We start from the raw sequence: 24,162 nt of genomic DNA on the forward strand, positions 1-24,162 counted from the left end.
ATTCTACAGCATATGGACTGCCAATCTTAAGTCATACAAGTTCTTGAGGTTTGCGTTTGACAGGACAATTGTCCATAGCGTTCCACAAGTTTTCAATTGAACTGAGATCAGAGCTACATGGCAGCCATGGAAGCAGCTCAATGTCTCTATTCCAAGACCATTCCTTTATGACAAATGGTGCATCTCTTGCTGAAAAATCAAGCTGTCACCTCCCAAACTGATTCAGAAGGTGTAAAACATGAGTGTTGCCAAAATAAAGTTAAAGCAGAATATTCAAAAATGCTAGAAAAAATTAGCCATTTTAAGTGCCAAGAAACCCTAAAAATAGGTAATACAAAAGTAATTTTCTTGTAATGTGCAGCAGTCCTATGATGATCCACTTTTGAGCTAGACCACTCCCTACATCAAAATTAAGTGATTGTCATTTTTGAAAATATAATTTTTTTTCAAAACATTTAACTATGAACACAGAATAAAACAAATTTGATACGAAGTAAGTTTATGGGCAGCACTGAGGTAAGTGCTGTTAGGCGGTGGTCTTAGTTTTTTTCCAGCACTATATGAATTCCAAATGAAACTTTCCTGGTCTGTATTCTCAGTATAACACCTTGTTAACATCATACAAATACAACAAAAATCTATAAAAATGTGTATTCCATGTTACAGATTCCGATGTTTTCAACTTTACACAATAAAACATAACATATGACAAAGGAGGTACTTTTTATTACAGGATGTGATTTTTTTCCTCAAATGGTGCTCAATCACTCCAACTGCCAGTAACAGCACATACAAAATACAGTATTTCAGCTTTTTGAAATTATTGGTTAAGATATAGACATTTTTAGCCTATCTTACAACTTATGCTAACTGAGTACATGAACATAAGAGAAAAAAATTCTGAAAAAGTGTGGAAAGTGTGCACACACGCACCAGTCTTTTTACTGAATTATATCTTCTGGTGTTCAGAAGATTTTTCACAACAATAGTAATAGAACACTGAAATAAAAAACCACATTTTTCACACACTGATTATCCATCTTTTTCAATTTTACTTAAAAGCATCTGTATGCGACCTGCCATAACAGGTTGACCACGTGCAGTTTTTAAGGACAGTTTTTTAAAATTTTCAGTGCGTTTATTTTTGTACTGTTTTAATCTTTCCTGTTTCTGCATCAACTGTTGCTCCACCATTTTCACCTTAGCCTCTTTTTCTCGTTGTTTCTCCTCAAATGTTTGTAATGCTCGTTTAAAGGCACTTGCTTTATGCTTCTTTAGAGATAGAGTACTTGAGTCCCTGAAACAATCATCATTACATTAAATTAGTACTCCTGTACAATGGTAATACCTTTTGTTTAACAAAAGGAGAAAATGCAACAAAGAACGGGGAGAAAAGGGTTGAGGGAGGAAGATGACAGGTAGTGTGGAGGGAGGGAGAGGGAGAGAGAGAGAGAGAGAGAGAGAGAGAGAGAGAGAGAGAGAGAGAGAGAGAGAGAGAGACCCCTCACAACAGAACAAGTGTTATCACAATGCAAATGAAAAAACAATCTGAAAAAGTAAATAAAAGTATATTGCCACCCCCCCCCCCCACACACACACACCACAAAAAAACAGAGGCTCACACACATATACTCTTATTCTGGATGAGTCACACAGTTCTGCTCAGAAGGATATCCATGTGAATGGTCTCTAAGAAGGCAGGTGCGCAATTAAGCTGCTGATCAGATTGACACCCATACCTGCCCACCAGTGCATTTAGACATACATGTCTGGCACTACACATTTTTGGCATGCTGCTGTTGTGCACACTCCTGCAGATTCTTCTCATCAGTAACCTACAGCATATACCCTGATTATAGCGGATCGCCACTACTGGACCAAGGATTTTGCGACAGACTATAAATATCAATATGCTTTAAGGACAAACATAAATGAGACACCCAAATATAAATTAGAATTTAAAGACTGAAGGCTATGGCGAACTGTTTTACATACCAGTTTTTCTCAAAGCAAACCACAACTGTTGCTGTTGCTGTTGTGCACACTCCTGCAGATTCTTCTAATCAGTAACCTACAGCATATACCCTGATTATAGCGGATCGCCACTACTGGACCAAGGATTTTGCGACAGACTATAAATATCAATATGCTTTAAGGACAAACATAAATGAGACACCCAAATATAAATTAGAATTTAAAGACTGAAGGCTATGGCGAACTGTTTTACATACCAGTTTTTCTAAAAGCAAACCACAACTGTTGCAAGGGGGGGGGATAATAATAATTAAGAAAAAAAAATTACAAACTTAGGGACTCATTTGGAAAGGTTGTGAAGAATGTTTGTGACAGTAAGCAAAGTGGCAGATCTTTCAACGACTTATCGACAAGCTTTGAGGTACTACAATTTGCTTTTATTTGGTGTGGAACAAAAGTTGCCAAGTGCAACTTGGTCTAAAATAGATTTTTCTGTGGGTATGAATAAGTTGTTAATGACTGAGGATGATGAGAATGGAACTGACCAAGAGGTTACTAGTTTTTGCAGTAGTCAATACAATGACAATGTGAACAAGTTAGAAAACTTCTGTTGCCCTCCCTTCCAATACAAAATGTGTCTTATAAACTTCTGAACTGTCTTTTGCTCTTACAGTTTGATATCTTGACACAGTAGAATGCAAGCTATCGCTCTGTTCCACCAGTCACCCTCACATAATGTATAGTTTATATCATGACTATTCAATGCTGAAGCAGAAATGTAGCCTTTACATCCATCTACATAAAAAAAATTGTGAAACACACAGATCAAAATGACAATTTATCTGATAAACTGCACTGTTTGTATATTTATAGACAAGGGTAACACAAACACACACACACACACACACACACACACACACACACACACACACACGGACTGGCTGCTGTCCTCAGCAGCCAGAGAATGATCATTTGTGTGTACACGCGTGTGCACATGTGTGTAAGTAGTCTATTTCCAATGCAAGTCTTGTTGGCCGAAAGATTACTTTCTCATAGTCTTTTATTGCGCCTAACTATGACTCATCATCTCTACTATATGGTGAGTAGCAACTATCCTTTTCATAATACTGTCAATGTTATATGCTGTAGTCTATATAGCGTGGGTGGTTGTTCTTGTCTTCAGACCGAAGACAAGAATAACTACAATGGGATGCATTTATAATTGTGTGTTAGACTGTATAGTGCTTATGTGTAGTTTAGTTTTGTGACCTCATGATTTGGTCCTGTTTTTCTTTTGCAGAATTTTATAGAGATGTATTAATGTTACAATATATATTGCACCAACGCTGTCAGTTTGTGTGTGTTGTTTTCTGTGGTTTAGGTGATTTGAGCAATCATTCTTTGTTTATTGATATTATAGGTGATAAATTAGTAAAATGTATAAAATACAATTAGTATAAAATTGTATGCATTTTTTAAGAAGCTGCTCCATCTTTGGATGAAGACTTTTGTAAAATTTTCCTTTTTACGTCTGCTTGTTTAGAATTTTACTGAGGTCTTTTCTTCATGAGAGTAAAGATTTCTATTTCCTCAAGCATTATTTTTCTTTATCAGCTATGTATAGAATGGATGTGCCATTGTGCTGTGTGTCATCTTGTGACACTGTTCTCTCAGATGTCTACTGAATGCTGATGGGTTACTTCCACTGTGCATGTATTCTTACAATCTTGGTTTCAGATTCATTCCTGTCTTTCCGTCGTATATTTTACAGTTTTTACATTTTAATTTATAAACTCCAGATATGAAAAATAATGTGTGTCGTTCTGGTGAAAGGTACATGCATGTTCTTATTATGTTCTCTGATCTGAAATAGATTTTTAACATATTGACTGCTGTGTGGTCGGCAGTGGCCAAAGCAGACAGCACTGCTCCGCCGCGGGCTACTGGCAATCAACATGTAAATTTTTCTTTTTGCAGGACATGCTGGATTTTGTCTGATATTTGAACACACTATGGTAAGACAATGTATTTGTCTTTTTTAATTTTCGCTAATTAGGTGTAATTTTTACTTATATTACACTATGACAATTGTTTACAACAAATACATAAATTTCTACACAGCTAAACACTGTCTCAAGCTTGTAAGTTTCATGATAGGCCTAAGTCCAGGTTTGAAATCCAGTCACATGCTTCTGCAGACAAATTGCAAAGGTCTTCCACTGCCCCTTCAAAAGCTCTGAGGGAACATTCAAATGTTATGTACTATTTGTTGCTCACTGACACAGTCAGATTCAGGAGGGCACTTCCAGCCCCATTGGGACAGGAATGCTCCAAGTCTGCCACAATCAGTACTGTTATGATTCAGTATGCATCAGTTTTCAGCTTAGATGAAAACTTGGTGGTCACTCACAGGGACTGTTGTCTGGTTAATGATATTACACTGAAGATTGCTCCTGCAATTGACTGCTCCAGGTTTACGTGTGTGTGTGTGTGTGTGTGTGTGTGTGTGTGTGTGTGTGTGTGTGTGTGTGTGTACTTTCGGACATTTTCAAAAGAACAGACATCATGCAGAATCCGTAGCTGCGATACATATCCTGCAAATTGAAACTGTAGGAAGCAGAAAGAAAAGGAAGGGGAAGCAACTGGTATCAGCTGAATCGGGACTTTATGTGGAATCTGCGTTGATGAGTGAAAATGTTTGCTGGACCAGGACTTGAACCCAGGATCTCCAGCTTGCTAGGCAGTTGCGTTAACCACAGCACAATCCAGAAAAAGTCTTTATTGCAAATACACAGACTATCTAGGCACACTACATGGCAGACCCATATTCCCACCTAGTGACACCTATCTGTTGTCACCGTCCACATCCTCTATGCTTGTTAATTTAGATTCCTGCCTGGGGTCAAACGATATTGTGCATCAGCACTGGAGGTTGTGGATTCATCGGCCACTGAGGTGAGTCAATTACTGAATGTGTGATGTAACAATCTTGTAAAAAGATATCCTGGGTTTGAGTCCGACCGGCACACATTTTCCCTTGTCAGTGCCAATTCCAAGTGACGTCCCGCTGCAGCTGATATCTTCAGTTCCTTCCCTTTGCTTCCCCTCCCCCCCCCCCCTCTACACTAACTGGATGGTGCAGTGATTAACCTGACTGGCTAGTAAGCAGCCAGGTTTAGGTGGATCCCACATAGTGTAGTTGGTTGGTCGGTTGGTTGGTTGGTTTAAAAGAGGGGGAAAGGGACCAAACTGCGAGGTCATTGGTCCCTTGTTCCTAATAAAACAATGCCACAAGTGTGAGAATAAAATAGACGAGACATAACACAAAACGGAAAGAACACAAGAACGAAGCCAAGGCAACAAACACTAAAAGAAACAAAAGAGGACAAGAGAACAACAGAGAGATGCAAGAAACAGTTAGAAGACAGTAAAACAAGGAAGCAGATTACAGTGGCTGGCCGACCACGAGAATAAAAACGAAAAGACAGCTATGTTGCAACACATTAAAACCTCCACCCTAAATGAACTAGGGTGGAGGACACAGAGGGACAAAGGACATGTGCTAAAACTTAAATCAAATGATAAAACCCACCCTCACGTATAAACGTAAAACTAAATCAGCCAATGAGGCAGTGTCAGATAAAATGAGCAGCAACAAGTCCAGTAACACAAGATTTCGTCCGTGGGCAGTCAAAGTGGGACAGCGCAACAGAATATGGGCCACTGTCAACTAGGCGCAGCACAGACACTGAGGTGGGTCTTCACAGTGCAGGAGGTAAGTGTGGTCAATGTGGAGACGGCAAAGAACAACTGATTCCCTGCGAGAGGCCCACATAAAAGACTTGTGCACATTCTTGGCCACCTTAATGACTCGCAGTTTGTTGTGCATACTGTTATGTCATTCTGTCTCCCAAAGCTGAAAAACCCTGTGGTGTAATTGAGGTTCAGAGATGCCCATCTCCAGAAGTGGTTTTCACGTAGCCTGTTTGGCCAGCCTGTCGGCAAGTTCGTTGCCTGGGATGCCAACGTGTCCTGGAGTCCACACAAACACCACTGAAAGGCAGGACCAGTCCAGGGCATAGATGGACTCAGGGATGGACACCACCAAAGGATGGCGAGGGTAGCACTGGTCGAAAGCTTGTAGGCTGCTCAAGGAGTCTGTACACAGAAGAAACGATTTGTTGGGGCTTGAACAGATATACTGAAGTGCACGAGATCTGGCCACCAGCTCTGCAGTGTATACACTACAGCCATCGGGCAAGGAATGCTGTTCAATATGGCCTCTGTGGACAAGGGTGTCACCAACATTACCATCAGCCATCGAGCCGCCGGTGTAAACCACTTCAGAGCCCCGGAACACTTCAAGAATCGAGAGGAAGTGACAGTGGGTAGCTGCAGGGTTAACGGAGTCCTTAGGGTTATGCAAAAAGTCCAGGTGAAGCTTTGGCATACAGCTACATCACGGAGGTGTACGTGAACGGACCTCTAAGAGAGGTCGTACAGGCAAGGACTCCAGGTCAGAAATAAGCAATCGCATGCGAACCACAATCATTAGTCATGACCTGGGCCACTTATGTGGGAGGTGAACCACCGTGGTTGGGAAAAGATTAAATGTACACCTCGCCACTCTAAACTGGCACACAGCTCACTGACTGCAAAAGAAGGTTCCTGTGAAATATGATACCCTGGAACACATTGAAGCTCTTATGGGGCGTGATGGTTACAGTAACATCCCATAGCTTGTCACAAGCAAGTAACATCCCATAGCTTGTCACAAGCAAGTAACTCCCGTGACTGGGCAGAGGATGCTATTTTGATCAAGACTGACCCAGATCTCATTTTGGACAAACCCTCCACCTCCCCAAACTTGTCCTCTAAATGGTCAACACAAAACAGAGTTCATTGTCATGAAAGATTTTCCATCAGCTCTCGAACATACAAGGTGCCAGGGCAAATAAGATCTGCTGCCATCCTTAGCCTAACGTTCCTCACACGTTGTGGCCAGGGAGGGGATCATACTTCTGTGCATAGAATTGAGCTCGTGAACGCTTACGAGACTGCTGGCATTTCACCACCAGCAAGAGATGACGGACTACGCTTCATCGCTTGTCATCCACCCTGATGCCACCCGCTCCGACCAGGGGCCCTCCCCACAGGTGCCACCCAGCCGCAGCAGAGGCCACCTGGCAGGATTGCCATTGCTGGGAGTCCCGATGCCCCAGTGGACATACGTGGGGAGTTAACGGCGTAGGCATCAGCAGAGCAATCCGCGTGTGGTCAGGGGGCTACGACCAACGGGGTACACGGTGGCCCTACCACAACGGACTGGCTACCGTGCTGGATATCAGGTGATAAGAAGTCTACGGTCATCGTCGACGCAGAAAGAGAGACTGCACAGTGCACGGTGGAAAACGCACCCAGGAAGGTGTCCTCGCTCAAGGGACGGAGAGTGAGAGGGACTGCAATGCGACGATGAGGAAGTGGGCTAAAGATGTCAATGGACAATGCACACTATGCACCATGCAAGGCACTCTACCCCAATTGGCTCGCTCTTTGGGAAAATTTTGAAGAACGGAGGTCAAACCCTACAGGGGACCATCACATAAAGGCCGAAACGTGTGAAACTCATTTTAGTCACCTCTTACGACAGGTAGGAATACCTCGGGCCTATTCTTACCCCCAGACCCGCTGGGGGTCACGCTACAAGGCATCTGGCTTGGAACTATTTTTTAATTAACTGATTTGCAACAGTCTCCTGTGTCACTGAGGCGCCAACTGCAGGTCAAATTGCTGTTGCAGACAAAGTACAATGTGCAACAGCAATACGCTAAATACAACAGTCTTCCTTCTGGGCAGTGCCATAAGGCCGTCCAGCGCCCGGTCTTCTCGTGAGCACCGCTTCTTGGACCACCGCTGCCAACAATCGTGTACAGTGGGTACGTTTCTGCCGAGTCTATCTGCAATATCGTGGACGATCAGCCAGCTTCTCGTATTACACAATTATGTTCAAACCCAGTGAGCTGTTGATAGTGGCATCTTCTAGTGTTAAAGGCATTTTTTTCTATCATCTAACTATGCCCTATCGCAAGGGTATCTAACAATCACAACAGTTACAGCGCATATTTAAAGCATACGTGATTTGCATCCTCATAGTGGCACTACTAGCAGCACTCTTCTGTGAATGGTGCATAATTTGAATTTATGTTACATTTCAGATGTAGAAACATGCCTACCAACTTTCATTTATCTCACACAACTACTTCTTGGTGTTGGGAATCTATCAGTGTAAATTAAGGGACAGCAGAATATTCATAACAGAAGTAAGATTTGAAGGCAACATCCCCCACACTAGACTAGTTCCATCTGTCACCTAGGACTTATACCTGTGAGTAATTTTTGCACCAGTTGCCAGGTGATGCTCTGATTAAGTATGTTGTTGTTGTGGTCTTCAGTCCTGAGACTGGTTTAGTGCAGCTCTCGACATTACTCTATTCTGTGCAAGCCTCTTCATCTCCCAGTAGCTACTGCAACCTACATCCTTCTGAATCTGCTTAATCTATTCATCTCTTCGTCTTCCTCCGCGATTTTTACCCTCCACGCTGCCCTCCAATACTAAATTGGTGATCCCTTGATGCCTCAGAACATGTCCTACCAACCGATCCCTTCTTCTTGTCAAGTTGTGCCACACACTCCTCCCCAATTCTGTTCAATACCTCTTCATTAGTTATGTGATCTACCCATCTAATCTTCAGCATTCTTCTGTAGCACCACATTTCGAAAGCTTCTATTCTCTTCTTGTCCAAACAATTTATCGTCCATGTTTCACTTCCATACATGGCTACACTCCATACAAATACTTTCAGAAATGACTTCCTGACACTTAAATCTATACTCGATGTTAACAAATTTCTCTTCTTAAGAAACACTTTCCTTGCCATTGCCAGTCTACATTTTATATCCTCTCTACTTCGACCATCATCAGTTATTTTGCTCCCCAAATAGCAAAACTCATTTACTACTTTAAGTGTCTCATTTCCTAATCTAATACCCTCAACATCACCCGACTTAATTCGACTACATTCCATTATCCTCATTTTGCTTTTGTTGATGTTCATCTTATATCCTCCTTTCGAGACACTATCCATTCCGTTAAACTGGTCTTCCAAGTCCTTTGCTGTCTGACAGCAATTACAATGTATCAGCGAACCTCAAAGTTTTTATTTCTTTTCCATGGATTTTAATACCTACTCCGAATTTTTCCTTTTGTTTCCTTAACTGCTTACTCAATATACAGATTGAAAAACATAGAGCAGTGGCTTCAACCCTGTCTCACTCCCTTCCCAAACACTGCTTCCCTTTCGTGCCCCTCGACTCTTATAACTGCCATCTGGTATAAATTTTAATATTTGCACTCAATCTTATTCAGCGAGTTAAAAGTTCTTGATGAACAGCTCTCTTTACATGACATCCTCTTTCCCTTCTATATTATAGCCTTCATGCTCATTTCCATTGTATAGTCTCTCTTTATACACACACACACACACACACACACACACACACACACACACACACACACACACACGTGTGCGCGCACACCCCCCCCTTTCATATTTTCTCCCCTTTGCTTAATAATGGCTTTCCATGAAGCATGCTCTGGACGGCAGTCACCACGTTCCACACCCCAGAATGTGACCCTTGTGTTTGTGTTGCTGAATGCTGATAGACGTGCGAGTGTTTGGTGGCTAGCGGATGAGCTAAATATGCTACGTGGGACTGTGTTTAACATCATCATTACCGATGTTTTCAGTATGTGTAAAGGGTGTTCCAAATTGGTTCCAAAAGTGTTCAGTGACGACCGGAAGTGCAACCATTTGGAGATTGTCACAGAACTTGTTGAATGGCTGGAAAGAGACCAAGGTTTTTCAGGTAACGCCCTCACTGCCAATGAGACATGGTTTTCTGGGTACAACCCAGAAACGAATTGACAAAGGTCAGAGTGGCACACTCCCATGTCTCCCAAGCCGAAGACAGCAAGAATGGGGAAATAAAAAATGATAACCATGATAGCATAAAGCTTGATCCATTCAGAGTTTGTATGGCAAGGAACAACTGAATGCAGTCACTACCTCAGAGAATTAAAAAATTACTAGCAGATCACACAAAGCATATGCCCACTTCAATGTGGATATTGCATCAGGACAATGCGCTGTGCCACGCCACTCTTTTGATTTGGGAGTTCTTAGCAAAGTGAAACTTGTCAATGCTGCCGCAGCCGCCGTACAGTCTCGATACGGCACCATCAGTCTCCTTCCTGCTTCCATGTATTAAAACCAAGATAAAGGGGGATCACTTTGATACCACTGACGACATCCAAAAGTCAAAATACATGCCATAAAGAAATTTCCTGTCACCACTTTCCAGGAAGCATACCAGGTATGAGGGAATTGCTTGAAGCAGTGTAACGCTGCTCAAGGCAGCTACTTTGAAGAATTTTAATATATTGTACAAGTTGGATCAATAAATTTTGGACTTCTTTATGATCACACCTTTAATACTAATGGAGTTCTAGCTTGCCTGCAAAACACCTTCCCAAAGGGAATGGAAGAAAGTGCCTGCCAGAGTACAGACAAGCCAATGACAAAATTCAAAGGGAGATCTGCTCTAAAATAATACCTACCTATCAAGCCAATATAATGAGCCATAAAATTTTAGGAATGTTTTGACACTGTAAGTGTAAACATCTATGATCTCAATATATATGCAGGGAAACAAACAAGGCAATGTCTTCCAGTGATAAACACCCTAGGGGAAAGGGTTGTTTTGGTTCTGGCAGAAAAAAATCAAAACTGCATGTGTCACATTTGTTTTTAACAGATTTTTAACTAGTGTCAAGTTGCTCAATACCACCAGATTTCCATCAGTGGGTACAGCTATTCATTCCAGAAAAGATGTGCTGAAATTTCAAGGGAAATTGAAAAGAGAACCTGAATTATTTTTTTTAAAAAAAAACCATCATGAAACAACAACAACTAGGTGGCAAGATTAAAGAAGTTATTGTTCGTTGGAGTTGTCACGATGCTACAGTATAGAAAGCTCATCGCAAACAAAGATGGAAGCAAGCTGGAGGTAGATTGCACAGACATAATTTGTTTCTACAACAATTACACGCGCTGGTGGAACTCCTGACAAATGCTCAAGAAAATGTGAAACAATGTATTTTATAAGTTACATGTGCTTTCTGCTGTGAACACATGGATTTTGCATAAGGAAAATACAAGGTGAGAACTCAAATCACTGTAATTTGTTGTTTCACTCGCCAAAAAACTGGTGGCGGCAAGAAAACTAAACAGCCATCTCAAATGAAAGATATACAGAGACAAGTCACCAAAAACAGCAAAGCTAATTCTAAATGTAAATGGCCACTTGCCAATTGAAGGTACTAAAAGGAGACGATGCACAAAATGTGCCAAGAAGAAAACTAATAAGTGGACAAAAACAGTTTGAATAATGTCTCAAATACCTTTCTGCAAAAAATAGTTCACATCTTATGACACATTCATTGCAACCTTTTCCTACATGCATTTGCTATAAACTTTATAAAAATAAAACTTTCGCACATTCAGTCGTTTCATGTCATGTCTAGATTACCAGTGGGGCATTTATGTCCCAACCCTCAAAATTTCCCTCTCCCACAACAAATACGTATGATTGTGCACAACTGACTTACTATTCATATGAAGACCCTAACACTGAAACAACAAAAACAAATGGTAGTGGAAGGGTTAAGGTCTGTAATCCAACTGCCATGCCATGCCGCTCCCCACCCCCTCCCCTCAGTGACTACGAATCTGTCTGCACACTATCACCATAGGAGTGATGCTGCAGGCCACTAGCTGTAAAAGATCACTTCATACAGAAATCAGGCATTTCATCAGGAGAATGCGATTAGGGAAATTGTGCTCTATTTTGTCCCCATAAAACACACTTATACAATGAATTATACATTTACCACTTGATAAAAAAGGTAAATAATTACAGTCCTATAAGAGGACGACACATTTTGATAGTACAAATGTTGAAAATAACTAGAATGTAATGAATATTCATGAAAAATGACAACAGCATAATTGATACTCCCATGATGAGGATCATGAATGAAAAAAATCTATAGACTGTGAGGTATATTAAATGCATCACACCTGTTAGCTGTTTGTGAAGAGACTCCCGGGACGTTGTCTTCGCTGCTTCGGTGGTTTCGATGCTTATCGGCCGGATGGACGTAATTTTTCCCAGGATCTTCTTTTCGAAGTTGTTTATAGTACTTCCGTAACGCTGTCTTCTGTCTCTTCTCTTCCCACTTCTCGACTACAGATTAAATTATTTTAAGGCGATACAACCTACATGTTCACGGGGCGGAACAAAAGCAGCTATCTTACATTTCTCAAGACCTTGCTGTTAGAACATAACGACCCAACTTACTTACCTTTAAGCTTCTTGTTGAAGGTTTCTTGTCGCCATTTGTTTTTCATGTACTTCTTAATATCACCCTTTCGACGACACTCACTTTCGCGAGCAGATGACTCGACATTTTGCCTCATGATTTTGAGGACTATGAAATATATTTTCACTTCACTTCAGATATACACTCGATGAAGCATAGTGTGTTCATATTACGTTACGTTGCCTCGCCTTTGCAGTTGTTACTTGTAACTGAGAACCTGCCATACTTCACTAACACTAGTTCACTTGTAAACACCACGGATAACCACGTGTTTAAAACCAAAGTTAATCAACATCTGCCGCCTGCCCGCGATAAGATAGTCCACGGCCGCCTGGCGGCCGTGGATAGTCGGCCAGCGGTTTAAATTTGATTCACGTAATTTTTCATTGGAAAAAGTTTGCCCACGACTAAAAACATTAAGACAGTACGAAAGCAGTGAATACTAATAGCGTACCTGGAATTAAATTTTTGATCAGCGACATACTGAAAAAAATCAAAGAAATGAGAAAAATTAATTGGTAAAAAATGTTTCAACGCCAATGTATAAATAAATAAATTAAAAAAATTAAATAGAAAGATTAAGAGTTTGACCGTCTTTTTAGGCTGAGCTACTTGTCAATATACACTCTGCAATGATTTTTATATAAATGATTAGTCGATCATTAGCTATTAATATAATAGGAGAATGCATTTACACCACAGTCTCCTCGTTGAAGGAAGTCGTGTTTGTACTCATATGCAGAGGCACTATACACAGTACGGGCAGTTCACGGGGAAATCCACAGAAACCATCCCATGAAGTAGTGTTCTGTTCCATAAAATGTCACATTTTGGCAATCTGAACTAACTGCGAATGACCGTCTATTTCTATTTAGTTCTCGCCATACTATGTTGATGCGAGACAAATGACAGCAAGGTCAAGAATGATGGAAAACTGGGCTTCATGGCGAACTCCTCCGCCAAGTGGAACTATAGGGAGAAACCAGAAAAATCTGTAACTGAGCCAGTGAGAGATTGCTTAGGTTACAAGTCCCGCATTTTCACCATCTTGCTACTTCCCTTGATATCCTCGCACTCGCTGTCATATACACACATACTTCGTCTGTCTGGAAAATGAAGCTGATTTTTAAAAAAAAAAGCGATATTTTTATAAATCAAACTATATGTATTGCTTTAGAAAAGCATGTTTATTTAGGCCATATATAAATTTTTTATATTATCTTAGACACACACGCGCACCTGGTTTAAATGTAAATGTTACGAGAAATAGGAATAAAATTCTCCGTAATACATGATTCATCATTCGGGAGAAACTTGCATCAACTTCTTTTCAGCTTTCTCATAATGTAAAAATTGGTAGTTGTCGATAGCTTCGGTATCGGATGCTATTGAGCGATGTCAAAGAGTATCGTAGATAGTAGAAATCACCGAGTGAAATTACAATTCCAGAACAGAAGAGAGTTCTGCTGAAAGTAGATTAAGATAGTGTGTAAAAATATACATTGCAGGTATGTGCTGTAAAATTTGTGTATAAAAATATGCACTTAAAACATGTGCTCCAGTAGCATATTTCTAGTACATTGCACTCCTTATTTGGAATTGTGTTTGGCATCGAAGACATATGCTAAATTTGCAGGAATTTGTTATTGAGAATATAAATGAATAACGGTATAATAAAACATAATTATTTGCCTATGTTTGTACCTGTTAACGACTAAGCTAGAGCGAGGAATTTTACTTTCAAGTATTTCGGTGCTTTATAGGTGGTAGAAAGGTCGCGTATGTAGCGTACAGCAGCCACATTGTTCACTGTAAATAAATGCTTTCTGAATTACAGAAATAATTGTTTGCATCCTGTTAAAATACTCAATCCTGCACAGCCATCTCAACTCCACACCATAAACCAAATCAGCTGTCTTGTACACACTCTAACAGTTATGTTGTAATTGAAATATTGTTACAGTCTTGTGGTGTGGTCCACCAGAATTGTCCACATTGGCTGTGTTATTATTGAGTTTATACTAAGCCCTGACCTTTTCCATGAATTTCTTGTGTTGATGTTGATACTGACTTTAATTCTCTTTTCACTTTAAGAAAAGTGCCATACCAGTTGTTGACATGTATGGTAAATACTGTGTGGCAGAGTCAGAAATGCTAACTAGGCGAAAGTAGGGGGAGAGGTCACGTAAGAAAAAAAATATGAGAACTGTAATGAGAAGGCTGTCAATCAGTAATTTAATCGTCCATGTGTTAACTGATTTTAATGTAACTAGGCCTGTCACAGAAGAATTTCAAAGTATCATGTAACTGCTAAAAGAATGAATCATCAGTCACATATGCCTTGCAAAGAAGTGTTATCTTCAATTCTGTTTGATAATACAAGCCTTAGACTATCCTTGCTGTTAACAAAAGAAAATGCATTTTCAGAATACACAAAATGAAGTCAAAGACACCTGTTAGCATAATATTGTGAGAAACATGTACTATCTATCAATAGACTTGTCATGTGACTTCTAATCATGCTTTCAGGTCCACTTTATCATCAGTATTAGCAATTTATTTATGCAGAATCATTTTAGTAGGTAATCAGATTGGTCAGCTTAATACAAGGAGAACATAGGCTAATTCATTTATACATACGCTTGAATACCCACATGCTTAATGGAGGGAAGATGAGTCTAGTTATCAGCTGTGGACTTGGTGAAGGAATCATCCCAATATTTGATGCAAATAACAGTGTAGAAAATAAATTTAAAGATGTATGAACATAACTACTTTTCAGAAACAAAAAATAACTGTTAAAGTGTTTCATTACAGCTCATGATATACATAAATGTTGTCGTGACAGCTTCAAATGGTATTTGGAAATTTAATTTTCTGATAAAATAAATTAATGGGATCATGTCTTCAGAACAGATGCAGCAAAGGCAATAGGGTGTTTCAGGAGTTTTGTTTGATTCGAATGGCCAGGAGGTATTGATAGTGTACATATTTGATCTTTTGCATCTAATGAAGAGCATTAGATAGCAGTATGAATGACATGTTGTTTGGGATTTTATTAATAGACCTACTTTTTATTGCACATGTTTCATCCCAAAAGTTTTATGCATTGTTTGGCCTTTTGCTTCCTTGTTTGCTGAGGCTCCTTATATGATCACATTGTGAATTGACTATTGACTATTTGCTGCATTTAAAAAAAAAAAACAAAAAAAAAACACTTAAGTGTTTGTCACATACTTTGTTTATTAATATTGTAATTCCTCAGATCTTCCTGTTGTAACTGTGTAACAGGTTCTCAGAATGCAGCTCATTGGAAGTAATTGGGTGATACAGCATTTCAGTGTCCCTCATGTATTGCAGTGCTGAGTGGATTGTCTGTCAGTATACCATCAGCCCTCTCCCTTCCCTTTCATGCTGTGTTGATGTCAGTAAGTATTACGTTTGCTCCTCAGCATCTACTATGAATTTAACTTTTTTTTGTTTGTGTGTGGTCAGTTCCCACAAAGCATCCCAGTTCAGCAGTGTGATAAATAAACTGAATGTGGATCACCTGGGATCCCGTTTGTTTAATACACACATGAAATACAGGCAGGTCACATGGCACTGAACTGAATATATGCAATCCAGTCTCATTAGTGTGACCACTGCCTATGTTCAATGTCAACATGTAACCTATCACAGACATCGGGTGCTGCACTAGCATGTCAGGGTGAAAAACAGTGCAGTTGCCATGTAGCAGAAATGGAGGAATTTATCTGACTTCCAAAAGAGCATGATTGTTGGCTTTTGGAGGGGGAGGGGGGGGGGTAGAAGCATTTCCGAAATGGTTAAGTTTGTAAACTGTTCATGCCAAAATGGCGATATCAAAAACCAGTGGTGAGGCAACTGTGTTGCATCAAGGGCCATAGGTGGTGGGTGAATGACTGCTGTGGAGATGTGTACGGGTGAATAAACATGCAACTGTTGAACTACTGACTGCCCAAATGAACAAAGATCCTACCAATAGTCTCCTCCATGACTGTTCACTGAACATTGCTGTGTGGGGGCCTCCGCAACAGGCACTGGCTCAATGCACCCATGCTAACTGCTAACTTGCTAACGAATGCTGGAATTTGTATGCCAGTACCACAACTGGATATCTGTTGAGTGGCGTCAGGTGGCCTATTCAGATGAATCTCATTTTGTGCTGCTTTGAACTGAAAGCAAACACCCCACAACAATGGTCAGAAGGGCCTATGCTGGAGGAGGGAATGTTAAGGTCTGGGTAAAGTTTTGTGGCATTCCCTGGTGATCTCACTGTTCTGGAATGCACAGTGGATCAATTATTGGGGCCATGAGCACCTCCTACGTGCAGTTTGTCTTTCCTCGGATTGTGGCATCTACTAGCAGGACACTGCAATGTGTCGCATAGCTTACAGTGTACTTGTATGGTTTAAAGAGCACCAGGATGAGTTTATCGTATTCCTCAAACCACCAAACTCCCCATATTTAAACCCATTCTAGAATCTGTAGGACTACCTTGATCAGGCATTCCATGCCATGGATCCTCAGCTGAGAGATATAATGCAGTTAGCCACAACACTGGAGACGACGTAGCTCCACACCCCTGTTAGCATATACCAAAACCTCATTGACTCTCTTCATGCACATCTCACAGCATTCCGTTATTCAGAATTTTGACAAGTGGTCACAATAATGTGACTGGACAGTGTAGAATACAATCATTGCCACAATGAAAAGTGAGGCTGCCAGTGGGTGTGATTTTTCAGTCTATCATGGCTATGTGACAAGACAGTTCATAAGAACATGGTGCACACCAGTTACTTTCATCCAGCTGCATTCCAGAACTTTTAGCTACTAGTGTGAGTCTTCTCTGATGATACACACTCAGTTTAAAATTTCACTTTCAGACTCAACAGAAGCTTAGTTTTCAAATGGCAGTTTAGTTTACAAAAAGCACTCAAGGCCATTTTTATTTTTATGGTTTTTTCACCTCATATTGTGTACAAAAACACTTCCATTGTGCCTATGACTGCGACATTACAGTATTTTCTTTACAGTTTGTTTGACACAGGTTATTTCGGTCTTATTATCATTGATTTTCAAGCCCATTTTCATACTTGCTTAATAAGTTATTCCAGCTGTTGCAGTTTTATCTATAGGCTACCAGAAGTGGTAAAAGTGCACTCTGTGTCCGATTTTCCATTGCATGCTGCTGTAGATAAGTTAGCATGATGAATGATGGTACATCAGTACGACAATACCTAACTCATATGTAGATAGCCAATGTGATTCTCATTTGTAATTTCATTTGCTTCATGGATGAAGTCAACATTTATTTCCTGTCACCTACAGCAGTTCAGTAAGCTGATATTTTCTGTCACTCACAGGAATTTAAACTGTGCTCTTAGGTTCCTGCTTAACCATACTGTCAGAAACAGCAACATATTCGGCATATACAGCCACAGATTACGTGACAAGCAAGACTATAAAAATGACTGCTGCTCACTTTACTCACAGAAATTTCAGCTGTGCTATTGAGTCCCAATATAACCACAACCTTGGAAATCATGATGATGTATTTGGGGAAAAAAGTCAAGTATTTGTACCACAATTTAAGCTGTGCTATTAGGTTCCAACCTAATCATACTCACAGAAATAGTGACAGTTCTGGGAAAAATAATCAAATATTTGTGGCAACCACAATTATGAAATTGAGCGACTCTCATTGGCTGCAGTATATTTCGCCCGATTGACTACAACCAATGATAGTGAATTGCCAACTGCAGCGTTTAATGGTAATGTGCCGACACTGTAAGGGCACATTAGTCCTAGAGGTAAATAGTACACTGTTTATTAACAATTGCCCAGTGATAAATGAGAACTCTGACCACAATGGTCAAATAGCAGCAATGGCCCATATGACACCTCAGTCATTTGTTGACTAGAAAGACTAAAAAGCATTTTTAGTTTTAAAAAGCATTCAGAGGATGTTGTTGTGATTTATTTAATGTGTTAGGTGCCACTTGTAATTTTATTAGATAAAGGACCTCTTCACTTGTGTAATTGCCTCCCAGTGAGAACTTTGAAATATGGCAGCAGTACAGGATTGCGTAAACCACTGGTTACAATGATTATTTAAATAGAATCCTGTAAGCAAAGAAAATTATTTACTGATTTCGTGTTATTAGCAATACTATTATTCAATTTTAAGAAACAATATTAAAATGTTTATGTTCAAAAGTAGCAGTCTTGAGAATAAAGTTTATACCATATGGTGCTCAGTCAAGATGGTAACTGGAAGTGTTGAGAATCGGGATGATTGTCATTGCGGAAAATTAATAAATGATGTGTACCTCATACACGTGACATAGTTTTTAACAGTCAGAATTTTAATTGAGAAATTTAAAGTAGTTGGCTCAAAAAACTGCTCATGTTGAAAATATTTTAAGCTTAATATTAAAAGCTTTTTATTTTTCTTTAAAAAAAGGGTAGTAGTTTGTGTATTAGTTTATTACTTGTGCGCACAATTTTTCCTTTGTTTGTAGGCCTACACTATTGTTAAAGCTTATGAAGAAGAATGAATAATAAGCATATCTTAAAAGGGATTGCTAGTAAGTCAGGATTTGGATTTCATAGGTTTCATACAGGTGGTTTTGCTGAGTGTGCCACCTGTAAATTCATCTCTCAGGTAGTAAAATATTTAACTGACAGGATATAAAACCTTGAAATAGCTTGTCATCTTGGGAGCGAGTGGGCCAAGGTGTTGGTCCGCTCCAACCAATCCATAGTCCTGAAATGTCTGTGTCACATATTAGCAAACATTGTGACGAAAGTGTGCTGGTTTACCGTCGTGCATGAACTACATTCGTATTAAACTTCCTGGCAGATTAAAACTGTGTGCCGGACCGAGACTCGAACTCGGGACCTTCACCTTTCGCGGGCAAGTGCTCTACCGACTGAGCTACTCAAGCACGACTCACACCCCGTCCTCACAGCTTTAATTCCGCCAGTACCACATCTCCTACCTTCCAAACTTCACAGAAGCTCTCCTGCGAACCTTGCAGAACTAACACTCCTGGAAGAAAGGATATAGCGGAGACATGGCTTAGCCACAGCCTGGGGGATGTTTGTAGAAGGTAGGAGACGAGGTACTGGCGGAGTTAAAGCTGTGAGGACGGGGCGTGTGTCGTGCTTGGGTAGCTCAGTCGGTAGAGCACTTGCCTGCGAAAGGCGATGGTTCTGAGTTCGAGTCTCACTCCGGCACACAGTTTTAATCTGCCAGGAAGTTTCATATCAGCGCACACTCCGCTGTAGAGAGAAATTTTCATTCTACATTCGTATTCTTTGATGCAGTGGCACAGTCTCCAACAAGGTGGACATTATATTAATTGGAAAGTCTAGATAATGCACACCAGTCAACCTTTGTGGTAGCACGCATGGCCCTATTAATCTATTGTTAAGTATGCTGCCCATAAGTTGATTGCGAATCGGTGTTGATGCCGTCTTTCCTGGAATTTCTTGGGGGTTATATCTGCCCACACATGCTGGTTGTGGAAATTCACTACACTATCTCTTGTGAACCCTGCCTTATTGGTAAATAAAATCTTTGATATGAACAGTGGATTGCAGCACACTTCTGCAACAGCCATTGACAGAACCGTTGTCTTCCATGATGATCCTGTGGTCTTTGGGCCTGAACGCAGTGTAGATGATATGTGTACAGCAATTGTTCATGAAGTATCCCCCAGGTGAGAGAGAGAGAGAGAGACGCACATTCTACTGCTGCCAATTGTCGCACACTGGTCCCAGGGGTTTCTTACATCAAACATAGCACGCACTGCTCCATGTCAGGCATGCTGACTGTGCGGAGCCTTCCACTGTCAGTCTTCTGAGGTGCTGGGGTACTTGTTTCGCTCAGACGTTAGGAAAGCCTGCTGGACAGCTTATTAGAGGGCACACTGCGCTTTGGATATTTTCCAACGTAAAGGGCACAGGCTTGCAGGTTTTGTCCATTTGCTAAATCATAGCAGAATATCTTATCTGCTATTTCGCTTGTCGAGTAGTAGGCTTCCATTGCTAATAAGTGGCAGGAAAGAGAAAATGTAAATGTACTACACCATTTGTATGTACAAACAGTGCAATAACAGTAAACACATAAGTGAATCTGCATTTGGAAGAAGGTACACACCATGACATGTCCCCAAGGTTGACAGTACTGTACACTAAGGGACATAAACACAATGAAAACTGTGTACAACATTACTGAAACCACACAACTGACTGCATACCAGGTAGGTAAAGTACTTTGAGTAAGACATCGTAATACTATGCTGTCACATTTGAGAGATCGCAAATGCAGCAGCTGTGCTAGTATCTGCAACCAGGCATTCCGCAGCCCTTCCTTTAAACACATGTTTATCTTGGAAAGTATGCATTTCCAGACCCATGTTTATTGTACTTGAACACCCTGTAAATACAAGGGACATCCAGTAATTAGATAAGTCGATGTAGGAAAGAAAACTAGGTTTTTAAAAAATTATACTTGCAATACTTTTCAACATACCCTCACCAATATTAATACATTTGACCAATGAACCAGTTTTTAAAAAAAAAAAAAAAAAAAAAAAAAAAAAAGAACTGATGCAAACAAGTCTTTGACGTGTTTATTTTAGGAACTTCCCCACAATCCATTAATCACATCATTGTCACAGAACTTTTTCCCACATAATGCCTGCTTGAGTGGACCAAACAGATGAAAATCAGAGGGTGCCAAATCTGGACCGTAAGGAGAGTGAGGTAGTATTTTCCAACCCATTTTTTCAATGGTTTCTTGAGTCAGATGGGCCTTGTGAGGACAAGCATTGTTGTGCAGCAATATCAGGCATTTTCTTTGAGAAAAACAACATTTTTCTCCTGTTGCTCACTGTACCTTGTTGATCAGCATGTCTGAGTAGCAGATACTGTTTATTGTACACCGATTTTCCAAATAATCAGAAAAGATGACACCTCGAGCACCCCTAAATACAGTCAACGTGACTTTTCCCTCTGGTTTTTGAGTTCTGAATTTCTTTTGGATAGGTTCCATTCCATGCTTTGCTTTAGACTGAGCCCAAGCTCCATCATATTAAAAACTTGTTCACAAAAGGATCACCTTCCATTTCATAGTGTTCTTTCAAGTCTGTACACTTTTCAACAATGCACGCTGTGGTGGCTTGTGTGCATTACATTCTCTAGAGTAAAATATTTGGAAGGTAAAATAGTCTTCTATTTGTATCTGGGCAGGAACTACTCAGGAGCAGGTCATCATCAGGAGAAATGAAACCGGATCTGCAGATGGTGAAGAGATTGAAGAAAAGTATTATGAGATTAAAGATAATTAAGAGAGAAAAAATGTAATTTTGATGGAGAATGGGATTTGATAGTAGGAAAAGGAAGAGAAGGAAAAATAATAAGTGAATATGGACTGGGGGAAAGGAATGAAACAGGGACTCACCTTCTAGAATTTTGCACAGAGTGCATTTTAATCATAACTAACACTTGATGAAGAATTGTGAAAAAGTGTTGTATACACGGAAGAGACCTGGAGACACTGGAAGGTTTCAGATGGATTATATAATAGTAAGACAGATTTTGGAACCATATTTTAAACTGTAAGACATTTCCAGTGGCAGCTCTATGCTTGGACCATACTCTATTGGTTATGAACTGTAGATTAAAACTGAGGGAACGGCAAAAAGGAAGGAAGTTGAGGAGACGGGACCTGGATAAGTTGAAAGAACCGTATGTTGTCGAGAACTTCAGAGTGAGCATTAGGCAAGAATTAACTACAGCAAAGGAAAGGAATACAGTAGAAGACAAATGGGTGGCTTTGAGAGATCAAATAGTGAAGGCAGGAGAGGATCAAATAGCTATAAAGACAAGGTCTAATAGAGATCCTTGTATATTACAGGAGATAATGAATTTAACTGATCCAAAGAGAAGATACAAAAATGCAACAAATGAAGATAGTGAAAAGGAATACAGACATGTAAAAACTGAGAGTGACAGGATGTAAAAAATGGCTAAGAAAGAACAGTTAGAGAGAAAATGTAAGTATATAGAAGCATATACCACTAAGGCAAAGATAGATACCACCTTTAGGAAACTTAGAAACATTTGGAGAGAAGGGAAGCACGTGTATGAATATTAGAAGCTCAGATGGAAAACCAGTACTAAGCAAAGGGGGTAAAATTGGAAGGTAGGTGTGTGTGTGTGTGTGTGTGTGTGTGTGTGTGTGTGTGTGTGTGTGTGTGTGTGGTGGGGGGGGGGGGGTTGATTTATATAGAGGAACTATACAATGGAAATGAGCTTGAAGGCAATAATATAGAAAGGGAAGAGGATGTCGATGAAGATGGATGGGAGATACAATACACTGTGAGAAAAGTTTTATACAGCACCGAAAGAACCAAGTCAAAGCAAGGCCCCTGGAGTAGATGACATTTCATCAGAACTACTGATATCCTTGGGAGAACCAGCCTTTACAAAACTATTCCGCATGGTGTGCAAGATGTATGTGATAGACAAATTACCCTCGGACTTCAGTGTATAATAATTCCAAAGAAAGCAGTTGCTGACTGGTATGAATATTACTGAACTATCAGTTTCATAAGTCATGTTTGCAAAATACTGACATGAATTTTTTAGAGAAGAATGAAAAACTTGTAGAAGCCAACTTCAGTGAAGATCAGTTTAGATTACAGAGGAATGAAGGAACGCATGAGGCAATACTTATTGAGTTCTCTTAAGAGAGATGAAGGTCAGTCACAAACTAACGTCTCCTCCCCCCCCCCCCCCCCCCAAGTGCAACTGTGTAGGCTGTAAATCACAACATTGATGACTAATTTATGACTTTTCAAGCTATTGACACACGGAAGTTTTCACAGCCTCCTCATCTTCAAGGTAAATCCCATTATGAGCTGCTTTTAGTGGCCCGAACAGATGGAAGTCTGATTGTGCCAGGTCAGGGCTGTATGGGGATGAGAATAGTCTTCCCATCCAGCTTTCACAACCTCTTCAGTTGTGTGATGCCTGGTGTGTGGTCTTGCATTGTCATGCATAAGATGATCTGCCATAGCTTGTGTTGGAGGCACTCCCTGAGGACGTGGTTAAAGCTGTTTGAGGGTTCTGACATATCGGGCAGAATTTATTGTTCATCCCTGCTCCAAAAAATCAACCATAATCACACTATCTGCATCTCAGAACACTGTAGCCAAAACTTTCCATGTCATTTCTGCAGTTTTGAAGTTTTTCTTCTTCTGTGCGTTTCCATGATGCCGTTTCTTTGACTGCCTCTTTGGTTCAAAAAAACAAACCCATGTTTTGTCTCTAGTCACACTTTCTTCCAGGAACTCCTCTCCTTCCAAATGGAAGTGCCAGAAGAATTTTTCATGTCCCTTTATTCTGGTCAGTTAACATTCTTGATAACAAAGTTGCATGAACATTTAGTATCACAGTTTTTGGTTATTTGACATCATACGTGTTCACTGCCGAGGGAGGTAATGCAGAGCTAATCATCTGCAGTCACTCTGCGTTCACTACGAGTGATGCCCTTGACTTGCTGAATGGTGGAGTTGTTGCAATCACTGGCCTGCTGCTGCGAATTTTGTCAGTCAACAGTGTTCTCCCTTCAGCTTCATTGTAGCGAT

At 40.3% G+C, this 24,162-nt stretch overlaps 2 protein-coding genes across 3 annotated transcripts in view; one reads left to right on the forward strand and one right to left on the reverse strand.

Annotated features, from left to right (window-relative positions):
• Nucleotides 1-706: 706 nt before the first annotated feature.
• Nucleotides 707-12,758, reverse strand: LOC126094943 (uncharacterized). The gene is made up of 3 exons (XM_049909594.1): nt 12,458-12,758; nt 12,174-12,339; nt 707-1,297 (listed from the first exon to the last, which is right to left on the reverse strand). Exons 1-3 carry the CDS (start codon nt 12,570-12,572, stop codon nt 1,033-1,035), a joined length of 546 nt encoding a protein of 181 aa, XP_049765551.1. The 5' UTR covers nt 12,573-12,758; the 3' UTR covers nt 707-1,032.
• A 1,086-nt stretch (nt 12,759-13,844) lies between these two features.
• Nucleotides 13,845-24,162, forward strand: part of LOC126094942 (zinc finger CCCH domain-containing protein 11A-like) — a 66,577-nt gene continuing 56,259 nt past the window's right edge. The window contains exons 1-2 of one of the 2 annotated variants that reach the window (XM_049909592.1): nt 13,851-13,983; nt 15,767-15,903. In XM_049909592.1, the coding sequence (XP_049765549.1) occupies nt 15,898-15,903 (6 nt within the window). In that variant the 5' untranslated portion in view covers nt 13,851-13,983; nt 15,767-15,897. Of the gene's footprint in view, nt 13,984-15,766; nt 15,904-24,162 lie in introns of both variants that reach the window. The other variant, XM_049909593.1, reaches the window with a different exon arrangement.

This window comes from Schistocerca cancellata, chromosome 8 (genome assembly GCF_023864275.1).
Source record: "Schistocerca cancellata isolate TAMUIC-IGC-003103 chromosome 8, iqSchCanc2.1, whole genome shotgun sequence".
NCBI lineage: Eukaryota > Metazoa > Arthropoda > Insecta > Orthoptera > Acrididae > Schistocerca > Schistocerca cancellata.